General features: G+C 53.3%; 1 protein-coding gene and 1 long non-coding RNA gene across 8 annotated transcripts; one reads left to right on the top strand and one right to left on the bottom strand.

The window, feature by feature from the left end:
• Nucleotides 1-1,245: 1,245 nt before the first annotated feature.
• Nucleotides 1,246-7,614, top strand: CCDC120 (coiled-coil domain containing 120). 7 transcript variants are annotated; one of them, XM_069108216.1, is made up of 10 exons: nt 1,246-1,548; nt 1,969-2,155; nt 3,035-3,128; nt 3,286-3,416; nt 3,498-3,614; nt 3,833-4,103; nt 4,235-4,565; nt 4,672-4,770; nt 5,315-6,331; nt 6,550-7,614. In XM_069108216.1, exons 3-10 carry the CDS (start codon nt 3,080-3,082, stop codon nt 6,662-6,664), a joined length of 2,130 nt encoding a protein of 709 aa, XP_068964317.1. In that variant the 5' UTR covers nt 1,246-1,548; nt 1,969-2,155; nt 3,035-3,079; the 3' UTR covers nt 6,665-7,614. The 7 variants fall into 7 exon arrangements, with proteins under 7 accessions (XP_068964317.1, XP_068964318.1, XP_068964320.1 ...); XM_069108221.1 differs by lacking the exon at nt 1,246-1,548 and having other exon boundaries at nt 1,820-2,155; nt 4,235-4,291; nt 4,388-4,565; XM_069108217.1 differs by lacking the exon at nt 1,969-2,155.
• Nucleotides 7,615-9,807: 2,193 nt separating this feature from the next.
• LOC138177176 (uncharacterized) lies at nt 9,808-11,420 on the bottom strand. Its single transcript, XR_011172448.1, has 2 exons — nt 11,215-11,420; nt 9,808-9,870 (listed from the first exon to the last, which is right to left on the bottom strand). It is a non-coding gene; the product is annotated as an uncharacterized lncRNA (long non-coding RNA).
• Between the last annotated feature and the right edge of the window lie 3,669 nt (nt 11,421-15,089).

Genomic DNA, 15,089 nt, shown 5'->3' on the forward strand with positions numbered 1-15,089 from the left:
GTGCTGGGATCATCACAGGGGATTTCTATTATCTCCATACCTGTTGGACATTTTGACTTTATGGAAGGGGGTGCTTCATACCTGCCTCCCATGAACATGTAATTATGAATGACATGATCAGGGGAAAGATGAGGACAAGTAAATAGAGAAATGGAATGGTTGAGTCTGTGATTTTTTTTTTAATGTGAACTTCTCTGATTGGTTTGATTAGCTAATGGGGTGGGAAGAGTGGCGCCAGAGAGGCCCTCCTGCCATGGCTCACACACTCTAGGTCAGTGCTGAACCCCAATTCTAAGGTACAGTAAGGTGACCTAGTGAATAGAGCACTGGGCCTGGAGTCAGGGGGACTCCTGAGTTCAAATGTAGCCTCAGCCACTTCCTAGCTGTGTGACCCTGGCCAAGTCACACCTGGTTTGCCTCAGTTTCCTCATCTGTAAATCGAAGTGGAGAAGGCAATGGCAAACCACTCCAGTATCTTGCCTAAGAAAATGGGCTCATGAAGAGTTGTTTATGAATGAAGAGGACTAAATAACAACAATGTACAAAAGACATGGTAACTTGGGGTGGAAACATTGGCTGGTGGGGGCTCCTGGAAGGCACTGACAAGCTTGAGCTGCCTGAGAGGCAGAGGAGGTGAGAAGGCTGAGCATTCTAGGCATGGGAGGGAGCTGGAGTTCCTGCCTGTCCCTGGTCAGGGCTGCTATAGAAGGGGACAAATATGGAGTACATGTGTTGAGGGAGAAGGGGTAAGAAGCCCTAGGGAGCCACTGGAGGTGCTGGAGCCAGTGTCCAGGTCAGACACGTTTCTACTTTGGGACATTCTGGAGACTATCTGTGCTCTGTGTGGCCCCAATGGAGGTGGGGGCACAGTCGGGCCTGGGCTGGGGGGCTTGTACTTGAGACATTTTTGCCTTTCTTTCCAACTTGGGTGTCAGTATTCCCAATGGTATCCTGGAGACAGCAGACAGCAGACTGAGAAGGATATAGAAGGAGCTGGGAGGAAGATGTAGTGAGGAAGTGAGGAAGGGGTGGGGGCGGGGCTCAGAGCAGCTCGCCCCCTGCCCCTCCCCGCGCCCCCGCCCTACAGGCCCAGTAGCCTCTGTCGCCGCGCACGCGCGCTCGGGCGGCCGCGCGCACCCCGGCCGGAGGCAGGCGGCGGAGCGAGGCGCGGGGGCGCGGGCGGCCGGGGGCGCGCAGCAGAGGTACGAACAGAGGTCCCCCACCCCCCGCCCGCCCCCCCCCCCCATCAGCCCACCTCCGGCTCGGCCCCCAGCGGCGGTGAGTGCGAGGTGGAGGGGGAGCAGCCTGACCCCGCCCCGGCCTGGCCCCTCGCCTCCTGCCCCACAGGGCTGTAGGCGGGGGTGGTTGGATTGGGCAGCGCTGAGTGAGGGGAGCGGAAGGGTGGGCGAGGGTATGGGCCGGCGCCCCCTCCCTTCTCCCGGCCCGCCCCGCCCCGCTGTCGGGGGTGGCTCCAGAGCTCCGATCCCCCACCTGTCTCCGCCCCGCGCTCCCTGACAGGACAGGACGGGCCAGGACAGGACAGGACAGGTCGGTTGTCTCATTTCTCGGGGCTGGGGGTTGGGGGGGGCGAGGACAAACCAGCAGGCAGGAAGTGGACGCGCCCTCCTCCCCAGATCCACCCCTCCCCCACGGCATCAGTTTCCCCGGTGTCTTTTCGAACCCTAGGCCTGAGGAAAGAGAAAGCGAAAATATGGAGGCATGATAAGGTCAACCCCGCTTCCCTCCCTCCCCCCTCAGCATTTTCTCCTTTCTGTCCCTGTGGGACAAGGGTTGGGGCCAGGAATCCAGGGCCTACCCGCCCCCCCCCCCCCCAATCTACGAGCCCGAACCTTGGAGCAGCTGCCTGGGGAGTATCCAGGGGGGTGGGGGGTGGGGCAGGGAGGGGTTCCAGCTCCTCTCAGCCCCGCCCTCAGCATTACCTTTCCCCTCCCCCATCCCTCAGAGCAGGTGGCTACCAGGCAAAGGGTTAAAAGGTGGAGGCTTTCTCCTCCTCCTCCTGCATCCCCACCTCCTGGCTGGCTAGCTGAGGAGCAGAGTAGCAAGCTGGGCCTAGGCTCCTGGTGAAAACTTTTCTTTGCTGCTGCTGCTCCCTGGCCTGACTCTGCCCAGACCTAGGAAGGGAACCCCACAAGTGGTGAGGAATGGCTCGTCAGGGAAATGAGGGTGACTGGGGAGGGCACTGGACCATGAGGATACGGGGAAGGGCACTTTAAGATCTTTCACTTAGGAATGGGAAGGGTGCTTCCAAAGAAAACCTAGCCTCCCTACTAGAAGCAACAGCAAATGTACAGGAAAGGGAGGGCTGAATGTCTGAACTCTTGCCTACCCCAGCTCCTCTGCCTGCCTATTCCCAGGGGCCCTGGGAACTGGATTCCTTAGGGTGAGCCCCTAGTGGTCTGCCTCTTAGTGGGCCGGCCTTTGGGGGTGGCCACTCAAGCCAGGATCTTGGGGTACAAGGACTTAGGAAGGGAAGTGGCTTGGGCTGCTTAGGGGGAAGGGAATGACTCTAGCACGGACAGGCCACCTCCAGCACAAGCCAAGCCTGGCTCTGCCCCTCATGGGACACTACATCACAGAAAGCTGAAAGGCAGGGTACATTCAGCCTCCCCCCCCCCAAGTCTGAGCTGTAGGAAAATGCCAAGCGGAGAGGAGGAGCTCCCCACCTCCTACTCAGGGCTGAACCCTTGTTTATCTGTCTCTCCTGGACTTTGCTTCTCTGTTCCCTGACTCATTCCTGGCCAGGAGCTAAGGAAGGGAGGTAGCAGTGGATTTGGAGGGCCAAGGGAGAGAGACAGGACAAGTTCCCAAGTGCCACCTTGCTTTCCTTCCCCTATGCCCCCTCTAGGGTAAGGCTGCCTGCTCCCCACCCCCAAAACCAGAACCTAACCCCAAAGTAGGAGGCAGGAGGCTAAAATCCCAATCTAAGGGTCTGGGGAGGAGACACCAATCCCCAGGGCTAGCTGAGTGGGGAGACCACCTGAATCCCTGGCAGCAAGACCTTCTTCTCACCCAGGCCCTGTCCAGCTAGAAGTCTCTGCCTCCTTTCAACTACCTTAGGATGGAGGTCAGAGGGCAACTCATCAGCTCCCCGAGCTATAACTGTCCAGGTACAATCCTTAGGGATGTGGGTGGGTGGAAAAAGCCCCTGGGTTACAGGGGCAGACTGATTCCCTAAAGCCAGGCTTAGGATATGGACCAACTCTGGGTAGGAAGTCAGATATGGGGGCAGATGGACTCCAACCTGCTCCCTGTTCCACTGACCAGCACTGCCCCTGGAAGAGAGCCCCCCAGTGAAGATGGAGAGACTGCGGGTGCTGCTAGAACGACAGCGGGGCCTACAGGAAACCCTCACTCTGAAGCTTCGAGAACTCCGCAGGGTCTGCCTACAGGAGGCGGTGGGTGAAAGGGCCCTGGCGCTTGGGATGGAGGGCAGGCCAGGAGGTGAGCCCCATGACAACCTCCTTCCCCCACCCCAGGAGCTGACAGGCCGGCTGCCTGCTGAATACCCCTTGGAGCCTGGGGAACAGCCTCATCCTGTCCGGCGCAGGGCAGCCCCTATCCCCCCGCAACCCCGGGGCCTCTGCCCCTCTGGGGTAAGTGTCTTAAGCCCCTCAGGAGGGGGCATTGGAAGACGGGCCAGAACTCAAATGTGTGTGTATGTGTGTGTGTGTGACTGGGACGGGGGGTGGTACAAATAAGAGGCCAGAAGGCCAGCCCTAAGTGCAGGGGCTACTTGGGGGGTGAGGCCTGGAGCCCACGGCTCCATCCCCCTTCTCATCTCCCTCCCTCTTTGATCCATTCTATGTTGCAGATGCTAGCACTGGAGACACTAGAAAGAGAGGTGTCAGTTCAGAGGCAAATTGCTGCAGCCGCCAGACGCCTTGCCCTGGCCCCAGAGCTGAGTGCGGAACAGCGGCGGCGGCGACGGCAGGTCCAGGCAGATGCATCACAGAGGCTTCTTGAACTGGAGGAGCAGCTGAGGGCTGCCCGGGCTCTTCTGGGCCTCCCACTTCCCATGCTGTCAGGCCATGGAGGCCCTGGACTTCCTGGGCTCCGCACCCGAGTAGCACAGCTCAGCCAAGGTGAGTGAGAGGACCTAAGGAAGAAAGCACACACTGTGGGGCCTGGCCACCAGGAGAGGGGCCAAGGGCTGGGCAGCATGGGCCTAGGAGGCTGCTGACTCCAAACACTGGCCCCTGCTTTCTTTTCCTAGATGATGCCTCCCGCTCAGAGAGCAGCTCTCTCTCAGAGTCAGCCAGCCATGAGAATGGTGAGTGTGATCCATGGAGGATGGCTGGGAGGGACAGAAACCAAGAACCCACCTGCCCCACCAAAATGTCCCCTCTTTGTCTCCCCTTGCCCTCAGAGGATCCCCACAGTGAGCGGCCTGCACTCCCAAAGGCCCGAGACCAGTTGCGAGCATCAGTGTCAGCAGGGGGCAGCCCCGAACGTCGACCACCCTGGAAGGTGACGCCTCCTCTGCCAGCTTCTGAGCTCTATGGAGATCTAAAGAGTCGGAGGAACTCTGTGGCCAGCCCGACCAGGTGATCATGTAGGGAGGATCCTTCAGAAAGCAGGTGGAATTCCATTCATGCCTTTGGCACTTCCTGGTGCCAAGTCTCCTCACTGATCACTGTTCCCCACTGCCAGCCCCAGCAGGACCCTTCCCAGGAGTATATCAAGCTTCGAGGGCAGAAGTGTTCCTGCCACGCCTGTTCTGGCCCGGGGCCCTGCGCCCCAATTCTGTAGGTAAGGCCCACCACAGCAAGGAGAAGAGGAAGCCCAGCCTTTTAAATATCAATGACATGGTTTAGAACAGAGGGTCTGTGGCTAGATGGCAGGGGAAGGGAGGGTCAAAGGTCTACAAACTTGGATGGGAGAAAATGACATCTTCAACAGTATTGGGTTCCTCTGTAACCCTACAGATTTTATCTTACGCATTTAAAAACATAATTATTCCAAGCTCTGCTCCATAGGCTCCTTCAACAGGCAGCTAGAGGGGGCCATGACACACAAGGTGGCAGGTGCCACTTGCTGTTCTAATCCCTCACCTGGTTTAGAACAAGGTTGCCAGGAATGCAAGCCTCTGAGTACAGCCTGTACCAATACAGCATTTAATGGGGCTTACATACTGTCCAATCCAAAGCCTTCATTTTTATAGAGGGGGAACTGAGGCTCCAGAGAGAAGGCACCTACTCGGGCTTTGACTTGAAGACAGGGCTGGTGGGTGGCTCCTAAGTTCTTCCCTTTTGGCCCCACAACCTCATTGCCTTCTCCCTCTCTTCTGGCCCAGGCTAGAGGGCCTTCACTCCCGCCAATGGTCTGGCAGCCAGGACTCTCAGATGGGCTTCCCACACACAGATGGCCCTTGGGAGCGCGCCTTCCTCGTCTCTGGCCGAACCCGCCGGAGCAACAGTTCTGAGGCCCTGTTGGTCGACCGAGGTGCTGGGATCTCCAGCTTTGCGTGTGCTCGCCTGCCCCCAGAAGGCCCACCAGTGTCCCCACCCTGCAAAAGCAATGAAAGTATTTTTGAGCGACCAGCCCCAGTGCCCCCCCCAGCCTTCTCTTCTCGAACAGCTGGGCCTCTGGACCCTCCCCGAGCTGCTCGACCCAGTTCAGCTGCCCCTCCTGCTCCCCGGGGGCGGCCCCTTCCGGCCTATGGTGACCTGCTACTGGATTACTACCTGGCCCGGGGTGGACAATGCTGGTCTGAGGGCCCAGGCCACCTTTCCTGCAGAGACGGTCTCCTTGTCTTCTTTCCCCCAGCTCCCTCAGCACTTCAGGGGGATGGTGGAGGTGGTATTGGCAGCCCCCTCCTTCGAGCCAAGGACCCAGCACCCCATGGAGGCCCTGGGCGTGGCCTGACCAGTCGCACTAAGTCTGATGATGGGGGCCCACTGCCTGGTTCCTTCTGGGCAGGCTCTGGCCCAAGCCGTTACCACAGCCAGCCAGACCAGTCAGCCGCTGACCCCCGGGGTGGTCACAAGGCTCTGGCCCTCGAGGGTCTCCGGGACTGGTACATTCGAAACGTGGGCTCGACAGGAGGGGGCACTGTAGCAGGCCTTCACCCCTCAACCCGGGGCCTCCTTCCAGAGGGCCAGGCCCTGCATCCTTCTCCATTCTCCTGGCATCACTCTAGCTACCCACAAGGTCTCCTGCTGCATACTGCCCATGGCACTGAGGCTGGCCCTGAGCCATACTTGGGCTATGCTGGAGTAGCCCTGCCCTCAGCGGCGGCGGCGGCGGCAGCGGCAGCAGCCACAGCCCTACCTCACTCCCTCAGCTTCACAGCTCCTCCTGTCTCTGGCAGGTACTGAGTGAGGGTGCCTTGGAGGAGGGTGGGGGACTTGGCATTCTGGGGCATAGGGAGGTGGGAACAAGGGAGAGTCCAGTGGACCCTGTTCTCTGCTCTGCTGGCTTTCTGTTTTCTCTAATGTTACTCTCTTCTCTCTCTGGCTATCTGTCCCTGTTTCTCTTGCTCCTCTCTTGTCTTTCCATTCCTCTCCCTTACCCTCCCCCCAACCTAAGACACTACGCAGACTTCCTGTACCCCCCAGAGCTGAGCTCCCACTTAAGTGACCTGGCATTGGAAGGGGATCGCCCCCTGGACTCAGATCCTCGAACCCCAGGGACGTTGGTCTGACCCTTCTGCCCCTGGAGATACTGGTCTGACATCCCAGTAACCCCATCTCCCTCCCGGGGATGCTAGTCTGGATTTGTAATGGCCCCTTAGGATGCTTAGCATTATGTCATTGTAAACCTTTCCCTGCACGGACCCCAGGGCTGCTGCTTGGACACCCCTGCCCCCTTGCCTGCCCTTTGCTTCCTGAATACTGGGGCAGCCCCTGCCATCCCTCCCAAGCCCCTGCCACACACCCATTTCTCATGTGAGCTGAGAAGTGGCCTCAGTGCTGTGCGGGGCCCCTCCCTCTCTTTTCTACATGCTATGAGGAAGCACGAGAACCTCCAGCTGTGTGGATGTTGCTGTGCTCTGACCTCCCCCTCCCTCTGCCCACATGAGCAGTTGAGATCTTATGTAACCCATTGCCCCGTCTCCTGTCTCCTTTCATTGACAGAAGGGAATGGTGGGCTCAGTGGCCCTGCTTTGGGACAGGGGGAAGCTGAGGACTGTTCTCCAAGGCAAGCTGTGCTTAGTCTGCCAGTCCTCATCTCTGCTTCTCTTGGGCATCAGAGGCAGAAGGCCCAGCAGCCATCAGAGGTCCCCTGCTTATTGGCTGTGAAGATATTGGGCCCTGGGGGATGTGAGGGAGCTCCTTGGCAGGGGAGGAGGAGCAGTCACCCTGCACTGCATCAGGAGGCCTCCCTGCTCTGGGATAAAGACTGGCTGGTGCCTCATCTCCTGAAGATGAACAGGGTGGGGGTGGGGGATGGGGGTGGGCGCCTTGAGGCCTCTCCAAGCCACACAGAGACATGTTGGCCCTTTCTCCTGTCTAGCTGTCCGGACAGCCCTGCTCCCCAGGAGATGGAAGGAGAAGCTGTCTCTAAATGGCCCCCTGGGGTGCCCCCCCCCAGCCTCTGGCTGGCATCAGCGCTGGAACATTAGGGCTTTCTGTAATAAACAGGTGACTGGTACTGGCCTCTGCCTCTGATTGTCTCCAGCCTCCCCCAAACCTGCCTTTGCCCTGTCCCTTCCAGGATCAAATCTGTTGCTCCTTGGCTTTTGGATCTCATTTCAAGGCTTTCCCCCATGCCATTTCAGGGCCAGAAAGTCCATGGAGAGAAAAGCCTCCAGCCCTCTTTAACATCAGCCATGAGTTCAACATGAGTTCCTCTTCTACCCATCCAAGCTAGCTGCAGAGCTGGCCCAGGCCTGACCTGCCTCCACACTGCTGGCACTCCTTCCAGTCAGAAGAGCTGAGCCCTCCACCTGACACTGCCCATTTGGTGATCCAGTTCAATTTAAATTCATGTTCAAATCTCCGTCTTGCCAAGTCCCCAGCCTGGATCACTCCCACCTTCCACTACATTGACTCTTACTCATGTGGTGCTGGACAAAGTCACAGATCTCTGTCAAATGGGTCTACTAGAAATAAACTTAAAAATCTTCCCTGGGCCCACTGCTAGGGGCAGCTAGGTGGCACAGTGGATATAGTACTAGGCCTGGAGTCAGGAAGTCTGGAGTTCAAATCCAGCCTCAGACACTTCCTAGCTGAGTGACCCTGGGCAAGTCACCTCACCTTGTTTGCCTCAATTTCCTCATCTGTAAAATGAGCTGGAGAAGGAAATGGCAAATCACTCCATTATCTAGACATTTAATGAAATATTTGAATTTCAGAATCAGTTGTCTGTATACAGTCACAGTTAAAAAATGAGAACAAAGATTAGTATTAAGTTCAAATGAGAAGAACAAGAAAGGGAAAATGTGGCTGACATTTAAAGAGTTTCCATTTAACCTAAAGAATCAAAAATGTAGAAATAGACAAAGACACAGACATTGAAAGGCAGGGTGTTCACTTCCTCTCTAGATGCTGAAGTGGCACTCAGTAATTTCCCCAACAAGAAGGCCAAGAATTTAGAAACCATCTCAACCATCAAATGAGATTGTCTTGGCATGGAGGGCATTATCAGTAACGCAACAACAGTTTAGAATATTATTTTTTTAAGATCCTTTATAGGATCATAGAGAAGTAGCCTGGCTCAGTGAACAAAGACCTGACCTCAGATTGAGGAAAACCTGGGTTCAAGTCCTGCCTCTGACACACTAGCTATGTGACATGGCCAAGTCACAGCACTTCTCAGTAGACCATGTAAGAGAGGCAGACAGGCCCTAGTAAAAGGAATCCCCTCATGGAGATTTCTATATGCCGATGAAATCCCTCATTGGACTACAGAATGGGGGATTGTGGTAGATACTGAGCATCACCATCTCATGAAACAGTGAGCAGCAGTGAGAAGCGATGTTGCAAAAAACATAAGACAAATATGGAAGGTATCGGATATGCTACGGCATCGATAACAAAGTATGTTCACCAGCCATGACATCTATGCCCTCCACACTTGGCACCAGATACAATCTCCTGGGAACTAATGGAGAAAAGTGGGTAAGACAGAGGGTCTTCAAAGATGTGAATGTAGAAAACAACTATATACCAAATCCACACACAACATACAATACACTTGTGATGGCATAAAATGGCAAAGTTTCTGCACAAAGCCAAAAAAAAAAGCTCAGGTTATAAGGGGAACTGTTAATTGGGGATGCTCAGCAGAGTCAAATTTATAAAAATAAATAAGAGCCACTCCCCAAGGGAGAAATGGTCAAAGGATATGCATAGGCAGTTCTTAAAGGAAGAAATTCAAGCTTCAAATCACTAATTTGAAAAATGCAAATTAAAACAACCCCAGGGGATTCCAATTCATGCCCAACAAATTGGCTAAAACAACCAAGAAAAAAAGAAAGGAAATGACAAGTGCTGGAGAACAATGTCTGATTATTCTTCAAAAGTAAATAAAATGTACATAACCTTTGCCCCAGGAATGCCAAAGAGATCAAAAAAAGAGGAAAAGGTCCTATATGTACAGAAATATTTATAGCAGCTCTTTCTGGTAGCAAAGAATAGCCAATGCAGATGAACAAGCTGGGGTACAGAAATCCGAATATACAGTCCAACAGGTGCTGTAAGAAATGAGAATGAAATGTTTCCAAGAGAACTGAGCACAACCAAGGGAATCGTTTATACAATCACCTTTGTTGGGGGGTGGGGACGGGATCCCGATAGGTTCAACAGGGCGTCTGGAAAGAATTCAGCTCAGCCTTGCTTGGAGTTAGAGTTGAGAAAGTTTATTGTTACACTTCCATGAGAAGCGGGCAAGAGTCCTTTAGGGGACCTGTGAGTGAGAGGGGTACATGCTTTTACCTTTAAAGGGTAGGGCTGCCATTGTCAGGGCTGACCTGACAGGAGGGGCCTCAGTGCATAGACAAAGGTCAGAGCTGACCAAGAGGAGCATGTGAATAGACAGTTTAGATAAAATTTGGGCCAGGTTGTTAAGGAGACAAAAGGCAAGGATAAAGGAGGGTGTGGACCAGGCCTGGGAAGGAATCAAGAGATTAAGTAAGAACAAAAGGGGTCGGAAGGGTGTTGCCTAGATGGAATGTGGGATATGGGGAAGGGGCAGAACTCAAGGGTGGGAAAGGACAAATCACAACTTCACAGACTGGCTCCACAAGTTGGTCCGACCTAGACCCCAGGTACCCCATCAACCTTAAGTGATCCAATTAAATAGTAAAGACCTTGGAAAGGCACCAGAATGCTGGTCAGCGCCATACCCGATTTCAGAGTTCACGGTCAACTAAGGCTACCCACCCCTCCAGACAGGAGTGAAACGTGGCCTAGGCTTCTTGGCTTTTTCGGGTTTTTTTTGCTTTTTGTTTTTGCTTTATGGAGGGCAATTGGGGTTAAGTGACTTGCCCAAGGTCACACGGCTAATTTTTGTGTTAAGTGTCTGAGGCTGGATTTGAACTCAGGTCCTCCTGACTCCAGGGCTGGTGCTCTATTCACTGCGCCACCTCGCCACCCCTTCTGTTTATTTTTTAATGAGGATAATTTAACAAGAAATGGTACCGAAGAAAAAACAGAACAAGGGGCAGCAAGGTGGCACAGTGAATACCGTGTTTCCCCGATAATAAGACCTATCCCGAAAATAAGCCTTCCCCTTACTGTGTAAGATTCCTCTAAAATAAGCCCTCCCCCGAAAATAAGCCCTATTGAAATTGCTACTGTAGTGAAGGTGCGCTACACGCTACATTACGGTACCCTCTGTATGCACCGCCCCCCTCCAAACGTCCGCCTCGCTCCGAGCTGCATCCAATCAGAGCTGCAGCAGTGAGCTTGTCATCCTGGTCTTCCCCAGTGATTTGCTTGCTGGCGCCATTGAGAGCAGTGCCATGGAGGAGAGCTGAGGCAGGACAACATAACCCCTCCCCTGAAAATAAGCCCTCTGGTGTTTTTCTTTCCAAAAAAATTAATAAGACAGTGTCTTATTATCGGGGAAACACAGTAGAGCACCAGCTCTGGAGTCTCGAGGACCTGAGTCCAAATCCGAACTCAGACACTTGACACAGTTACTAGCCGTGTGACTTTGGGCAAGTCAATTAACCCCAACTGCCCTGCAAAAACCAGAAACAAAAAAAAAAAAACAAAAAACAAAAAACGAGAAGACCATTGAGCCCACCTGGTCAGACTCACAGGGGAAGGCGGATGGGAGGACGATGTACAGGGTACTCGACTGCTCTGGTCTCCCTCTGACTCGGCCATCTAATCTTTCGCTTTCAGTTTAGCGCACGCGCAACCACCTTTCCGCAACACAATTCCTTGCCCCCCCCTGAGCCCACCCTCTTCCACAACCCTCAAAAAATGTTTCTCCTCTTCGCCACCTTTCCACCAACCATCTTCTGGGAGGCCGTGCGGCTGAAACCGAAAGACGCTAGGCCTGGGGGCCGGCTAGATAACCGTAGCTTCGGCTTCGCAGTCCGCCATCTTGGCGCGCTCAGACTCAGCTCTGGCGTCGCGCGGTGTCTGCTGGGCCTTGTAGTTAGTTCGGACTGTGGCCGCCTCGGAAAGCTGACCATCTCCTTTACACGGAGGACACTTCAGAGGAGTCTGAGAGGACGGGCATGTTAGGGAGTGGAGCAGCCGAGTCCGTCTTCGCAAGAACGTGCCGGGCAAATGGGGGGTGGGGGGGGAAGGGAGAGCCAGTGGGGCGGTGTCGAGAAGCACGGCGCCTGCGCAGCCGCGCGCGGCCCGCCGGGAGCTGTAGTTCTGCTCCCTCTCCGTCGTCTCCCTCTCCCCACCCCTTCCTATCCAGAGCTGGTGGGAGAGGGCTTTTGTTTGTTCGAAGAACTCTCCACTTTCTGCTAGCTAGGGATTTCCGTGGGGGCGGCTAGAGTCCTAGGGGCTCGAGAAGGAAGAACCCAGCCCGTGGTCATGCTCCTCCTTACAACTGACTGACCGGGGGTGCCCCGGCTGGCCCGCGGGGGTACCTCGAGCCTTGGGCCTGGGGGAGCTTTCAGGATTCCTAGTTCAGGTAGTAGGTGGACAGTTACTTTGTGCGCATGCTTGGTGTCCCACTTTGCGGGCGAATCCGCTAAGGAAAAAACCAAACCGAGCCCTGTTTCCTTGTGGCTCTTTCTTCCCTCCTTCCTTGCCTCAACGCCCTCGCGTTGACGTCCCTTTTTGAAGGGCACCAGCAGGTACTTGCTAAGAAATGAGTGTGCTCTGGTGACCAAACATGACCATTCTTCCTCCACTGACTGCAGGACTTCAGGAAATCCCCGACCTAGGGTGGGAAAGGCAAATCATCGGACACTGATAAAGCGCCTACTGTGTGCCAGGCACTGGGGATCCACGAAGCTCCAGCTCCTCAGGAGTTCACAGGTTAATGAGAGTAAGAGCAACATGCTAAGGACACCATACAAACCCGCTGTAGCCAGGAGAGAGATGGAAGGAACCCGCTGCCTGAGGCTATGAACATGGGTACCTGCTTCTCGGCTCTCACCTCAGCTCTGGGCTTGGGATCGAGGATGAGGAAGGAGGGAATAAGTATTTATATAGCACCTACTATATGCCAGGCACTGTGGTAAGCAAATATCTCATTTGGCCCTTGCAACAACTCTGAGATGGGCAAGAGCTATTATTATCCCCGTTTTACAGTTGAGGAAACTGAGTCAAACACTGGTTAAGTGACTGCCCAGGGACACACACAGCTAGTAAGTGTCTGAGGCTGGTTTTGAACTTCCTCACTCCAGGTCCAGGAGGCAAGGCCAGGCAAGGTTGGAAGGAGGCTTCAGCCTTTTGGGTGCTCCTGTCTGAGCCATCTGGAGTACTCTGGCCTGGATTGTTTTGTTGTGTGACCAGACTTTAAGAAAGTGTTAAGAATGCAGATTAAACTTCAAAGTTTATTTTTTTTTCCTGATGTGAGGATTACTAGACTTTTATGTGAACATCTGTACTTCTTCCTCTCCTCCCCTTTGCTGAGTACCTAGAGGTGCAGCCTGGAGGAAAAGATTCTATCTGGAAGAAATGATTGCAAGCTTCCCACCCTTTGTGCCAGAAAGCACGAAAAGGGCCCTGTGTTGGCCTGATGAGTCCCTAAGACTTGTTTGGAAGACTGGGCCTCCCAGCTCAGAATGTCTCCAGAGCCATTGTGATGACCTTACTGTTGTGTGCCTGTGAAACATGGACAGTCTAACAGTGCCATGCCAGGAAAGTGAGCTGCCCTCAATTGAGTAGTCTCCGGAAGATTCTGCAGACCACCTGGCAAGATAAAGTATCAGACACTGAGGTCCCTTCTTGAGCTGAACTGACAAACAGTCAAACTCTACTGTAGGGAGTGTACCTCCCATGAGCTGGCCTCATGCTTCAAATGCCATGTATTTGACTAAAAGACAATTTTACAGAGAATTCACGCAAGGCAGGCACTCACACAGAAATCAGAAGTGATACAAGGACATTCCCAAGGTCTCTCTGAAGAACTTTGGAATTGATTTCGTGACATGAGAGACATTGGCACAGGACTACCCAGCAAGGCATGAGCTCGTTAAAGAAACTCAAAATGCGCCAATTTAGAACCAGCTCCATTCCGAATGTTCATGGGGACTCTGTGGTGGAGCCTTCTGATCAGCCCCAGTTGGACACGGCACCTTGGCTCCGACATCGTCATGACCTTTTGGCCCTCTTCAAGTACAAAAAACAACAACAATCAAGTGCTATCCAGGGTGGATGGGGGCTGGGTATCAGGCCTGGGATAAAGCTGGGCAGGGCGGAACACTCTCAACCCACTTGGACATCCAACAAGCACTGATTCAGTCCTTATTGTATGTCAACCAGCAGAGCCTGTGCTCCACTCAACTCTGCTTTCTAGGGGCTCACATTCCATGGGGAGGGGGCAGCATCCTGAATGCCCAGACCAGGGTCAATGTGAATTCCAAAAGGGGACTGCAGGTAGCCAGGAGTGGGCTGTGAGCATTCTGTGTGCCTACTAGCCTCATTGCTCAGGATTGGCTTTCTTCTTTGATGGCAAACCCTGAACCCCTGCAATTGCTACTTATATTTATCAATGATAAATGTTGGAGAGAATGTGGAAAAATTGGAACACTAATGCATTGTTGGTGGAGTTGTGAACTGATCCAGCCTTTCTGGAGAGCAATCTGGAACAAAGGGCTATAAATAAGTGCATACCCTTTGACCCAGCAATACCACTTCTAGGGTTTTATCCCAAAAAGATCAGAGAAGTGGGAGGAGGACTGGTATGTACAAAAATATTTACAGCTGCTCTTTTTCTGGTGGCAAAGAATTGGAAATCAAGGGGATGCCTATCAATCAATTGGGGAATGGCTGAACAAGTTGTGGCAAATGAATGTAATGGACTGTGCTATAAGAAATGATGAGCAGATGGACTTCATAATAACCTGGAGAGACATATAAATTGATGCTCAGCAAGAAGAGAAGAACCAGGAGAAATCTGTACACAATCACAGACACAACGTATGTATGATGACTAACTTCAATAGACTGGGCTCCTGTCAGCAGTGTAAGGTTATAAGACAACTCCAAAAGACTCATGATCAAGAGATGTCCACACCCAGAGAAAGAGATGCGGAGTCTGAATGCAGATGTGAAGCAAACTACTTGCTCTGTTTCTTCTTGTTTTATTCTGTTTCCTCTTCACACTGATCACTCCATTGGTTATAATCTTTCTTTACAACCTGACTAATGATTAATGTGAAGATATTTGTAGATCCTATATTTGAGTGCTTGCCGCCATGGCGGGGGGCGGGGGGAGAGACAGAGGGGGAGAAAATTTGAAACTCAAGGGACTGTGGAACTGAATGTTGCAAACTAAAAGTAAACAAATTAATTAAAAAAATGGAAATTAATTGGGAGCTGATACCTACCACACAGAGACAGTAAGATACCAATTGTCTCTTGATGATTTGGTCACCTGGTTAGTGGGAATGGCACCGTTGGGTCTGGAAAGAAGTGACAGATGTAATTGCTGAATCTCTGTCTCTGGTGCTGGGAAATGGATGAGGCACCACCAGACTGGAG

Source organism: Petaurus breviceps, unplaced genomic scaffold (genome assembly GCF_028583685.1).
Source record: "Petaurus breviceps papuanus isolate PSGF00001 unplaced genomic scaffold, PetGlider_PUasm1.0 90333, whole genome shotgun sequence".
Lineage (NCBI taxonomy): Eukaryota > Metazoa > Chordata > Mammalia > Diprotodontia > Petauridae > Petaurus > Petaurus breviceps.

Bases quoted from the DNA above. Each gene is read 5' to 3' on its own strand.
- CCDC120 (XM_069108216.1), top strand. From the start codon at position 3,080: ATGGAGGTCAGAGGGCAACTCATCAGCTCCCCGAGCTATAACTGTCCA. The intron at 3,129-3,285 runs GTACAATCCTTA...TCCACTGACCAG, and splicing joins CCCGAGCTATAACTGTCCAG to CACTGCCCCTGGAAGAGAGC. The intron at 4,566-4,671 runs GTGATCATGTAG...CCCCACTGCCAG, and splicing joins TCTGTGGCCAGCCCGACCAG to CCCCAGCAGGACCCTTCCCA.